The 11955-nt window shown below is 42.7% G+C and overlaps 2 protein-coding genes across 3 annotated transcripts; both read right to left on the bottom strand.

The window, feature by feature from the left end:
• Nucleotides 1-230: 230 nt before the first annotated feature.
• LOC101168279 (vesicle-trafficking protein SEC22b-B) lies at nt 231-4678 on the bottom strand. Of its 2 annotated transcripts, XM_004067683.4 has the most exons (6): nt 4462-4678; nt 3673-3684; nt 3293-3402; nt 2970-3130; nt 1784-1930; nt 231-1682 (listed from the first exon to the last, which is right to left on the bottom strand). In XM_004067683.4, the coding sequence occupies exons 1-6, from the start codon at nt 4534-4536 to the stop codon at nt 1528-1530; spliced, it is 660 nt and encodes a 219-aa protein (XP_004067731.1). In that variant the 5' UTR covers nt 4537-4678; the 3' UTR covers nt 231-1527. The 2 variants fall into 2 exon arrangements, with proteins under 2 accessions (XP_004067731.1, XP_004067730.1); XM_004067682.4 differs by lacking the exon at nt 3673-3684 and having other exon boundaries at nt 4462-4677.
• An 841-nt stretch (nt 4679-5519) lies between these two features.
• On the bottom strand, nt 5520-11950 carry npl (N-acetylneuraminate pyruvate lyase). Its single transcript, XM_004067681.4, has 12 exons — nt 11191-11950; nt 10654-10741; nt 10419-10492; nt 7916-8003; nt 7792-7849; nt 7327-7402; nt 7146-7238; nt 6927-7072; nt 6745-6791; nt 6590-6674; nt 6475-6514; nt 5520-6392 (listed from the first exon to the last, which is right to left on the bottom strand). Exons 1-12 carry the CDS (start codon nt 11279-11281, stop codon nt 6253-6255), a joined length of 1026 nt encoding a protein of 341 aa, XP_004067729.2. The 5' UTR covers nt 11282-11950; the 3' UTR covers nt 5520-6252.
• Between the last annotated feature and the right edge of the window lie 5 nt (nt 11951-11955).

Below are 11955 nucleotides of genomic sequence, written 5' to 3'. Positions count from 1 at the left end.
AACGACCCAAAGTTTTTACAACATTTATTTGTAAAATATTTTCAGTCTTTCTCCACGGTTAAAAAGCTGATTTAAGGCGGAATCATCTTTCAGAAGACACAGAATATGTTACCACCGCCACCACATGAAGTCTTGTCTGTAGCTTGTGTTTTTAGTGACCTTAAAACATGATTTTTTTTTCTGATCTTCTTCCATCATGATAGTCATTAAAAACTCCTGACAGAAACAACCGTTTGTGCAAATTCTTTTATTCTGGAGTCCACTTCAAAGTAAAATTTACAAACGTAAAATCCGGTCTGCAGCTTTTCTGCAGAGCATAACCGTAGTGGAGCACATCCTCCAAAAGGAAACTTCTCACTGAAAAGTGGTGCTGGAGCTGCAGAAATGTTATTTCTGAGGGAACCATCAGAACACTCAAAGGCCTTCTCACTTTTCACTCAGTGGAACATTCCTTAAGAGCTTTAAAACTCCTCCCAAACGGTCGAAGCCGATCAGCGGCTTTCGGCGTCCTGCGGTTTCCACGCGTGGACTCCAGCTGGCTGCAGCTAAAGGAAAGCTGAGGTAAGAGAGAGACACCGTCTAGAAGAACCACAGAACGGTTCCTTTTCTTTCTATGGTCTCGTGAGCGACGACACCGTAAAGATCACACAAACAGAAGTGTTGAACCGTCACAGAGATTCTTCGGTCCGAGACGGACGTCTCAGGTCTTTCTTGACAAAACGAGATCAAACACAAAGAAAAGAAACTCATAGCAACCTAAACACCATAGATCTACCTTAACTGCAGGAACGCGGCCCAAAGAGCTGAGACTGCCGCTTCAGAAATACAGAACAGAGAACCTTAAAGGTGTGGAACCAGAGATCTCCACGAGGACTTCTCAGCTTCCACTGTCAGCCCAATCTGGATATTTAGCAGAAATGGAAGCAGAGTAGGAGGAGACTAATGAGGTGGAACCCAACTTCAACTTTAAAAAAACTCCATCTGCAGCGAGGAGAACCGACACGGATCGGGTTCTGGTTCACACCAGATAATCAGGCCCCAAACGAGGTCACCTGCTGGATTTTCTGTTCAGAAATAAAAACGTTTTAGCAAAAAAAAAAGAAAAACATTACAGTTTCACCATCCCATAATATAACCGAGGGGAGGAAAAGGGACTATTTCAATCACTTCTGCAGTTACTTTATCTGTTCGCTGCAACCACTGAAGACAAAGCAAAACTCTTCCTCAGCCCCGCCCACCTGTGATGTCATCAAAACTAATTAGGTTCATGCCCCTTTAGCCGCTACATTAGACCCTTACGGTTTTTGATCAGCCCCCTCCACGTGCACACAGACACGTGCACACGTACGCTTCTCTAATCTATTACAACAGATTAATGATTAAAAGAAATGTTTGTGCTCCATGGACAGGTGAGATGGAAATGGGCGGGTCTTAAATGTGTAAAGTCCTATCATGGGATGGCGTTTCTTAGCGTCCACGGACCGTGGCGGGTTCATTCTTCACCTCCATCCTCATCTCCTTCATTGCTCAGAGCCACCAGAAGCGCACATAAACAATCAGCATGATGAAGAAGACCCCCCCGGCAGCCAGCTTGGCATAGGTGGAGCGGGTGTTCAGGTACTTGGCGTCACTCCTGTACTTCTTGGACAGGCTGGACAGGTTGCTGGCCTTGGAGTCTAAAGCTACAAGGAGAACATCCAAAGAGAAGGAACCCGAAGTCAGGCACAGAATCCAGTCCATGAGCCTTCGTGGGTTTAGTGAGGGAGGGGGGGGGGGTACTCACCAGAGAGAGCTTCTCCTCTCTGCAGGACCTCCTCGATGTTGGCCACCATGATCCTCTGCACGTCCTGCAGCTCTGTGTTGATGTTGCCCAGATTCCTTCGTGCTCGGCTGTCGATATACGACTTCTTCGTTTTCTGAATGTAGGTGTCTGAGAGAGAGAAGGTCACCGTGAAAAAAAGGTTCCGCCTGAGTCACATGCACCTGTACAGGTGTTGACCCACGTGCGCTCTGTGGGGGGGCGTAGAGAGGAGCGGCTCAGACGGCCACCTCAAGAGACGGCATGAAAATGGAACGTACCATTGTCGTGCGTGTAAGTAATCCTAAGGATAATAGAAGTCACACGCACTTGTGACGCACGTGTGATGCTGGCGTACGGCGTCCTCACGCCACGCTCTAGTCGTTAGTGAGTCGTGGCTCCTTACTGACCAAATGCTGCACGCACGGGGTGTGCAAGTGATCCATAAGTGCCTGTAGGACGCCGTAAGACGTTCACACAAACTCCACTCTGATTGGCTGATTTGCTCATTTCTGACAGTCAGGCTGCAGCAAAGAGCGTGCACGTCTCACATGAACAGCACTAACGGGCTCCTTTAACAGTCTGCAGGATTTGGGGGAGGGGTGAAAATGTGACACGCCTGCATCTCACCCACTTCCCCCTTACGTGTTGTAGAAGTGTTCTCTACGACCCGTCGCCTGCAGCATGAACGTAGAAAAACGTGCACGAACATTTTCTGTGTACGGGTTCACTGAGTGGTCATGATATTTACTGCGGGTCACCTTTGTCCCGTACAAGTTTGACCATTTTTCACCTGCAGACAGCCCGTATACACCCAGCTGGGATTAGGGAGGGCGGCTGTGGTGCAGAGGTAGGCCAGTTCTCTGATTGGTTCCCACTTTGCCTGCCCATGTGTTGAAGTGCCTTCGGGCAAGACACTGAAACCCCACATTGCTCCGGGTGGTTCTTGTTTGGCAACAGAGTGTGACTGTAAAGCGCTATGCGTCATTTTAGACTTTACCACCTGCTCCTACCGTGGTTTCACTTCGAGTTTAGCTCACTAATCGTTTACAGAAAAGCTGGTCAAAGACGGACCTATTCTGAGTGTGTGGTCGTCCACGTTCATGCATCCTCACGTGCACTTTTCTGAAAATCCGTGGCAAGGCTGCAGCATTGAGTCCATTTCTCTTACCAAACTCGATGAAGGAGTACGGACGGGACACCGTGGGGACCTTCTTCCCATGCTGCTCATGAAACTCCGCCTGCAGGTCCTCCAGGTACGCAAAGGCCAGCTTCTTGGGGAAGCTAGCCTCACACAGGACGAGGTAACACACTCCTTTCTCTATGCAGTAGCTGGAAGGAAAGCACCAGTATTCATCTGTCCTTCATGCTTTACTTGATTTTAAAGTACTTTTTGTTCATATAACTTTCAAAAATTTGGCAACATTGTGAAGAACGGCAGTCTCTTTTCCCTGAAAGTCAACAGTACATCTTGTCATTCTGGGCTCTACTCACTGAAAGGCCATGGAACCGGCCTCCAGAGTGCAGCGTGACGGACTCTGCTCGTTGAGCTTCCTGAAGAGCTGCTTCGCTTGGCTCTGGTACTGTTGAAGATCTCGACCCAGCTGGAGCGACACAAGAACACCAACCGTCACGGCGAACGCACTCAGGTGGGTCCAGGTGGATGTACGACATGTACGTTCTAGTCAAAAACAGAAACCGCCGGACTAGTTCTGCTCACAGTCTAACGCTAAAGCATCGAACACGACAAACAGACTGATGCCGTTTCTGACAACGCCGACGTGAAACACCACATCTTCTCCACTGAGGAGCAGCTCCATCACTGCAGCAGCACAGACACACAGAGGGTGAAGCACAAAGCAGAGGACACAAACCTTCTCACTTCCCTTTATGAAAGCAAACAAGACAGCAAAGGGAAAAGATGTTAGACTTCCGTCATTTCAAAATAAAACACCTCCAGACTGCATGTGATCTAATAAAGTTCTGTCAAAGCTCATGTCATTTTCACCATTTATAAAATTGTCTCCTGAACTCTAACATGAACTTTTTTTAAAAGAAAAAAAAAAATAAATAAAATAAAAAAAATAAAATAAATAAATAACATGAACTTTTACTGCAGCGCCATCTGCTGGACAAACCGCGTAATGGCAGTTACCCGAAACTACGCAAGTTTGACGTTTCTTTACCCATTCCTGTTTACTGGATGTTTAAGCTCAAACTGTCAGATTTTTTCACCGATTCCTTTTGGCGTTTATTCAGATACTTACTAAACACTTCATTCAAGAATCGCGAAAGTGTCGAGAATGTTGTAAGTAATGGAGAAAGTCGGTTTCTACAGACCTAAATTTGTCTGAATCATTGAGGAGAAAGGCTGAGAATCGACAGCTAAGATGCTGAAAAAGCATCAAGCCAAATAAAAACCGGAAGACGTTCAGCGGCCTGATAATGGAAGGTGTTCGGTAGAACCGAGCCCAGAGAGAGAGAGTGGCGGCGCAGCTGGAAACTGTTAGCTCCGGTGTCACTTTCGAGTAGGACCGGTCCAATGTTTACCCTTTGGGATCAATAAACTATCTGTTTTTATCCTATTTCACTGCAAATCACTGAACGAATTAATAGCAGCCTGAACACAGAAAACGGCGACACAGAGAAGCTAAGACTTCAACCTGCTCGTCCTCCTGCATGGAGGCGGCCAGCGGCAGTCCGTCCGCCAGCCTGGCGATCATCGTGAGCAGCACCATCTCTGCCGGTGTTCCGATGACCCTCCGCGGCCCACAAAGCGCTCCGGTGAGCTGGCAGGAGTGCGTGCGTGACAGCTCGTGAAGAGTGACAACACCGCAGGAGACGCGCTGAGCTGGCCGGAAACGCCGCAGCTTTCTGTGCAGTAGTCAAATCCAGTCGACCTGAAGGTGGGGGGAACCAAAGCGCTCAGAGAAAGGTTCCGCTTCCGATCAAAACACCATCGGTTCATTTTCTGCTCCTTTTCTTGTGTTTTAGCAGAATATATCAGCTTATAGAGGATTTTCAACCACAAATAAAAGAGGCCAAATTACGACAGAGGGCCACCATAAATAGAAAAAGATTAGGATATAGGGCAAAAAGTCAAACATTTGCTAGAATAAAGTTGTAAAATTATCAAGACAAAAGTGGGGGGAAAAATCACAGAAAAACAGATGTAAAATTATGAGGGAAAAGGCATACAATTTTTCTTTGAAGGTAAAAATTTTACAAAAATATAATCGTAAAACTATGAGGAAAAAGGTCACGAAATTATAGGAAAAATTCAACATCTTAGAGTAAAAACCATAAATTTGTTATTTAAAAAACTTTAGCTTTAGAGGGAAAAAGTCATGTTTTTTGGAAAATAAAGTTGTACACTTTCACAAAAAAAAGGATTAAGCGAGATTCTCGAGAAATGCGCTTCTCTGTGAAATAAATTGCTATTTGTTCATTCTTTTTCTTGTTGTTTATGCTTTAGAGGGAAAAAAGTGTAGGCCTGCCAATGGCTTTAAGTAAGTAAAGGAGGCAAAAAAGAAAAGGTTTGCTATTACTCTAGTCACAAAAAGGAAAAATAAAAACCCTAAATTTCTGTGTTGTTTTGCTTTTTTGTTCTGTTTTTTTTTTATAGCAAAAATGAAATATAGGTAAATAGAAATAAGAATGTTTGCTTCCTGTGTGATTACACAGAAGCCAAAGATCATTAATAAGAGATGAGACAGGCAAGTGATTTTATGATTCATTTTAATTGAAACAATTAATGAAAGATCAACAACAATACAAAGACTCTTTGTTACACATTGAATTTCCCTTTGCTGCCTTTCAGAAAAACAAGAGAATACTAAAAAAAGAAAAAACCTTTCGGTTTCTATTGTAATGCCTTTGTCATTTTGCAGTTCAAGTCTGAGTGTGTGTGGTGTTAAAGTCGACATTCATGACAGATTTTTAGAGAGGCAAAGTCAAGCAGAGTTTTTTAAAGTGGTTCAAAAAGTGTAACACGAAAATCCAGAGAGAGTGACACTCCCAGGCGTGTGGATTAAGGGTAAAGTCTCATTAATGCCGATGATCTATCTTGTCCAAGATATATGGTGAATCTATTGACACGGATGTTCTCATAAACTCCTTAAAAAAGGATCAAACTGCTGAGCACCAGCGTACCACCGTCTGAGGCAGCACGTTTACAGACACAAACACTTTCTTTCCCAGTGAAATAGAAACATTTTTAAAATCCAACGCTGTAAAAAGCATCTTGACACATAAAAGTTAAAAAATGTCCCCAAAAGAAAACCCATTCTTCCCTTAATTCAAGGAGCAGTTCAGACTTTTAAAATATGACATTAATTCAACGTTTCTGTCTGAAACTCCTGACATTTTGCCTCCAAAGTCAGAGCAACTGTGGATCCACGATAACGTTTTCTGCTAAGTTCAGTGTAAAACAATTATATCATTAAAAGGTGGATTTAAGGAAAAATACTGCGATATTTCTGGAGAATCTTCTCCGAGCGCTCCAGAGGACACGGCATCAACGGGAGGCGAGGGGGACCAAGATGCAAGCCGGACACCTCCATCATCAGCTGTTTGTTCACGCCAACGTCAAAGCCTGGAAGTCACAAATAACCAGCTGTAATCCGCAGCAAAGTCAGAGTCCCACCATCGTTTCCAGAGTTACGGACAAAACTCACCAAGTTTCATAGCAAAGCTCAGCAGCTCCTGCATCTGGAACTGAACATTCAAAGAATAAAAAACCTCAAAGGGGAAAGACATGCTGGCAACAAGCAGCAAACGCATCGGCAGTACCTGTATGGCCCTGGCTTGGATAAGGTCCCCCCTCTCAAATGCTGACAGTAGCTTGTTCACGTGACTCCCTAAATAGTTGAATGTGCTGCAAGAAGAGACCCTTGTGAGAAAATTAGCAGAAAGGCGTGATAAAGACATCATAGAGAGTCACCGACCTGCCGACCGCTCCATTGGCTCCCATGGCCAAAGCGGCCAACAGTTGCTACAGAAACGGACCAAAAACAGCAGCGTCATGTTTGGCTCAGACCGCGTGGTCGAGCTCCTCATCACCAACCAGCAGCTGTCTGCGGTTCGTCAGCAAACACGGAGCTCCCGCGATGGTACAAGTGAGACTGACCTCATCCACGCCATACAGGATCGACCACTGAGGCTGGCTGTGCATGACGCACTGACCCAGGTCCATCAGGTCCATCCCACTGAACTTTACTCCCCTGAAGGAGGGAATGAGCTGCTCGATTCCTTCCACCACTTCCATCACAGGCACTGGAGAAGACAGAACAGTCATCAGCTCCTCTAAGTCCTCTGTGAAGGCAAACTCATCATGAGCGACACTGACTGTTGATGCCGGTGATCGCTGGGATCTGGTAATAGTAGAATGGCAGAGCTGAAGCGGCTGAAGCCACTTCCTGCAGGAATTTCCTCAAGGCATCTGGGTCAGGAGGACAGGAAGGAAGTGTGTAGATGATGCACAGCTGATGCCAAGCTCACATGTTTTTACTCCCAAAACCGTGACACACCTGCAGTTTTGGGCTTGAAAAAAAAGGGGGCAATGACGGCAATTCCGTCAGCTCCAATCTGAGCAGCGTGACGCGCCTGGAGGAACAGAGGAACAATGAAGCAGCAGCGAGTCCAAACTCATGTTAAACCAAGCAAAATCCATTTCAACGGTTACTTCTGGAGTGTTCAGTGATGCTGGAGAAAGTGTGTTTAGTCCTGGGAAAAAGATTGTGGTTAAAATAAAATGGCCTTAATTTATAATTGGATTAATTAAAGACAGGAAGTGATTTAGATCACTATTGAAACAAGATGCTCCTAAACACCAATCTCTGCCGTTTGAAAAGCATTTGTTTGCAGCTTTGTGGTTCAGCCTGAAGACGGATTTACTGAGATTAGCCTGAATTTGAAACTTTCAATCCTAATGCAAAGGCGTTTTTTTCTGTAAGGACTTGGTTACTTTTCTTATCAGCAGAGCAGCAACTTACCAGATCCTGTGAGTCTCTCAGACTCATGGCACCAACATGCACGACAACCTGATCCATTCTGTGGAAACGAAGAAGCTTTACTGTCAGAAGGTCAGCACGCCGCAGCGCTGGGGTGGAGACTCACCTGCCCCTGGCTTTCCCGCACCATTCCTCCGCCAGAGCCTTCCTCTCTGCCACAGAGAGAGACGGGCTCTCTCCGGTGGTGCCGTTCACTGTTAGCAAGCAGAACTTGGTCACATTCACAGACTGGATCTTCGAGTTTGCTTTAAAAAGCTGCTGATGGAGGTTCAGTTCAGTTCAGGCTAGATTCTAGTTTAGAGTCGGATAAAGAGGTTTTCAAAAAATAACAAATATGTTGGAGAAGCTTTGCAGTACTGGGATTTTTTTATATCAGAGTGCAAAGAAGAATTTAAGAGGACAGCGGAAAGAATTTTAAAAAAGGTCATCAGGCCACTTTGACCTCTTCTTCAAGAGGTTTTCTCAAGTCGGACTGATGAAGACGCAGCATCTGCAGGGTGAGTTTTGTTCCTGATAGTATCGTATCCCTTCTACTTACCCTTTGCTCCATTTCTACAGGAAATGACACAACAGGGCTGATGTTGAAACTACACTGCCTGGCCAAATAAAGGCTAACGCCATCGCCTGTATCTGAGAACTGGACTGAGTGGCCCTTCTCCATGGCAGTCCAAACAGGAAGTATCTCCAAGAAGCCAAAATCCTATAGACCTATATATAGAAATAAACAGCTGTTGAACCGTCATTCTATTGGTCAGAAGAACTATTTATGATCTGATACCTTTATTTAACATCATCTTAATAATCCTCATATTTTTCCTGTAGTTCAAGTTATAAACTGACAAACAATAACTGGCCTTAATAAAAGTAGGTGGAGCCTACTGGCCCCAGTGTCCAACGTTCAAAACGTTTGACAGATTTCATGTGGCCCGCTTTCAAGTGGTGGGGGTGTGGCCTTCCAACAAGCTCCCTCTCCCTCCTGATTGGTGATAGTGGTTACCTTAGAAACTCAGGCCAACTCGAACCGATCACTGCTTACTGACAACCTCTGGCTCCAACACGCTAGCATCTGCGTGGTGAAAAACATGGCGACTGAATTGACTCCGTTTGGGTGGGGCTGGAAAAAAAACATTTTCGAAGGGTGCCGTCATACTCGCTCAATCCAGTTCTCTGATACAGTCAATGGTTCACACACTAATATTTTGTTTTGTTTAGCTTTGATTAACATTAATTCGAAAGCATTAATTTGCTGTGGCCTTGTGTCGATCAGCCTCTGCGATGTCAAAGGTGTTGCTTTCACCTTGTACTAATGATGGTAGATTCTGACCCACAGAGTTCTCAAAGGGCTTCAGGTCTGGACTCTGTGGTGGCCAATCCGTGTTGGAAAACGATGCTTCCTGAACCATCCCTTCACTGTTTAAGCCTGTTGAACCCTGGGATTGTCACAATGTTTATTAATAGAAATATTTTTTCATCTTTCTCTTTTTTGTCTCCTTTGATGTGTTTAAAGTAAAAAATACACGGTTGGAATGAGATGATAAAAATGCAAGGATATTATTTTCTGTGTATTTCTGTATTCTGTGAGTTTTATCATTTAAATTTTATTTTTTACAAGGACGGTAATAATTTCTGTTTTAACAGGTTGACTTCCCAGAAATACAAATTCTCCTCTAAGTGTTTCTCTGTCATTTCTGACGTATAGAAAAGCATTTCTGATTTTTTGTCCTGCAGAGTCATAGGACATAAAATTATTTTGATGGAAATTGTATTAAAACTAAGGAGAAAATGTATCTATGAGTTTATTAGTGTGTGAAGCATCAGCAGCTAATTTTTTCTTTTGTTTTTTGTTTATTCCCCCCTTAAACAAACGTTTCATTTATTTTTTAGTCCTTTTTTAGGTTATTTCTTTGTCATCATATAAAAAATGCTTGCACAGCATAATGACAACACCGCCATGCTTTGCTGTAGGTTTCTGTTTTCTGATGACTAGAGATTCTTCTTCCACACGTTTCATGGGTTTTGCTAAAAAACCTTATAAAGTGTCAGCACAGCTGGTCAGTTTTTAAACACCTCTTTTGTCTTGCATTTTCAAAAATGTTTTCTTTAGTTGGGGGGTAAACAGGAAAAAAAGCCAAGAGGTGTGCGTTGATGTGAGTGTCCTTCCTGTGGGAAAACGCTGACTCAGACTCTGACAAAAATTCTAAAAAAAAATCTGTCACAAAGAAAACAGAAATCAGAGCTTAACTGTAAATATGGCGTTTGATAAATGTAATTTAGTACTACAGTAAGAACACTCCAGCTGCTGACGATGATTGTTTTAAATATCACATTTGTCCAAACACTGACCTCACTCAGAAAATGAATCCTTTTGCCAAAAAAAATCTAAATTATGTAAATATATATTGAAACCTTTTCTTTTGAATAACACACCAGATTTTTAAGCTACTAACTTATTTTTGTGAAATCAGGGGGCAGATTTGAGCTTTCCTTTATGGAATAACGGGTTTTTTTACAGTTTAGCAGAATCCAAAAAAAAAAAAAACTAAGTTTAGAAAAGAAGAAACGTGAAAAATGACAGATGTATGAAGTTTCACATGTTTTTATTTACTCACCAAATATGGACTTTACACCTTGTTTTTCTATGAGGTATTCGACATATGGACCAATCACTGATAAGTTGATTTCACTGTTGAGGAAAAGTGTGACAAAAACAGGAGAATAGTTGCAGTAAAACAGCAACAGGAAATGTACTGGACTGTGGCATGAATCCAAATGTCTGGTTCCACACGAGGGAACGGATTCTGCTTACAGGTCAAAAAAAAAACGGTGAATGGTTCGATTCCTTACCCTTTTGTGGTAAGCGGAGTAAATGTGGCAGCGACAAGTCCGGTCAGCTTTCTGTCGTTTGTAGGGGCCATGGTTGACTTAATGACCTCTATGCAAACATGCATGAATAAATTAATCAACTTCATTAAAATAATCAACTAAATATGACAGAGCAGTAAAAACAAAAAAAAACAAAAACATGTTCTCTTAAATATTTAAGTAACAGTACAAGAAAAGATCTATGACACAATAATTCAACATAAAAACTATAAAATTAAATTAAATGTTATATTTAACACTTCTAATCAAAGGTAAATAAATAACACATATGTTAAAATTACTCAGTAATCCCAATTGAATAGTCATAATGCAAATCTATTTATTGCTTTTGTACATTCCTGTGATTTGTGCATCGTTCCTCAGTGACACAGCTGCAAAAATCCTTGCCTGCTAACAATGGTTTTTTGTTAACTGCCCATAAAAAAGACTCCTTAGCTACAGATTCTGCAAATCTGAATGTAGAAGGAAATACGGACGTGAATTAAAGCTCCAGCATACCTTCAAGACCAGAAGTCCTCTGCGTCCTGAAAGCTCCCCCAAAATCTTTATTTATACCCTGAAATTTTGCCAGTTCAACACTTTTCTTCATTTGTTGACATGCCAGTCATGTGAAACGACCAAGGAGTCAGGCGACAACGCAAAGACTCATGGGAGTCGTAGTCATGAGATGAACGATTAAAAAAACACAAGGCCCCCTTTGTGCAAATATTTCATTTTTAAAATGCAAAATCATAGGTTTTACGGTTATTTTGTCATTTTTGTTCTTACTAGGTGATGCAGTTTCCGGTTTACTCTAACATACAACCTACAAAACCGATGGGCAAATCAGTTAAATAAAGGTAACAATAGCGATTGCATGAAAGAGCAAACAACAGTAAAACATCAGTTTGGTTTGTTTATTTACTTTAAGAAAAACAACAAGCACCTGTTGCGGTTGTTAGTTAATTATAGTTTCATAATAACAAATCAATGCACTGAAGCGTGGCGCTGGAGTCTCACATTTCTGAGCCACCCTCAAAGGCCTCACGGCATTGACTTGAGGGAACAACTGTAACAGTTTCAGGTCTCTCTTTTTCTTCTTCTTTTTTAAATTAAACTGTGACTTTATTTTTTATCTAAAAATAGCAAAGAAGCCGCCGTATATAGTATATTTCATTGCTTTAAGAAGAAGTACCAGCTAGTAAGCGAATTTCGGGTACAAAGTAGCCAAATACCAGGAAGCGGATGTTGTTGCCGTTTTCGTCGTAACACATCCGGTCGGTA

This window comes from Oryzias latipes, chromosome 4, assembly GCF_002234675.1.
Source record: "Oryzias latipes chromosome 4, ASM223467v1".
Classification (NCBI taxonomy): domain Eukaryota; kingdom Metazoa; phylum Chordata; class Actinopteri; order Beloniformes; family Adrianichthyidae; genus Oryzias; species Oryzias latipes.
Note: the sequence above shows the minus strand (reverse complement) of the source record. Positions and strands in the feature narration are given on the sequence as shown.

Bases quoted from the DNA above. Each gene is read 5' to 3' on its own strand.
- LOC101168279 (XM_004067683.4), bottom strand. From the start codon at position 4,536: ATGGTGCTGCTCACGATGATCGCCAGGCTGGCGGACGGACTGCCGCTG. The intron at 3,131-3,292 runs GTGAGTAGAGCC...CTTTCCTTCCAG, and splicing joins GCCGGTTCCATGGCCTTTCA to CTACTGCATAGAGAAAGGAG. The intron at 1,931-2,969 runs GTAAGAGAAATG...TCTCTCTCTCAG, and splicing joins GTACTCCTTCATCGAGTTTG to ACACCTACATTCAGAAAACG.
- npl (XM_004067681.4), bottom strand. From the start codon at position 11,281: ATGAAGAAAAGTGTTGAACTGGCAAAATTTCAGGGTATAAATAAAGAT. The intron at 7,403-7,791 runs GTAAGTTGCTGC...CTGTTCCTCCAG, and splicing joins TGAGAGACTCACAGGATCTG to GCGCGTCACGCTGCTCAGAT. The intron at 6,675-6,744 runs GTCGGTGACTCT...CTCTTCTTGCAG, and splicing joins GCCAATGGAGCGGTCGGCAG to CACATTCAACTATTTAGGGA.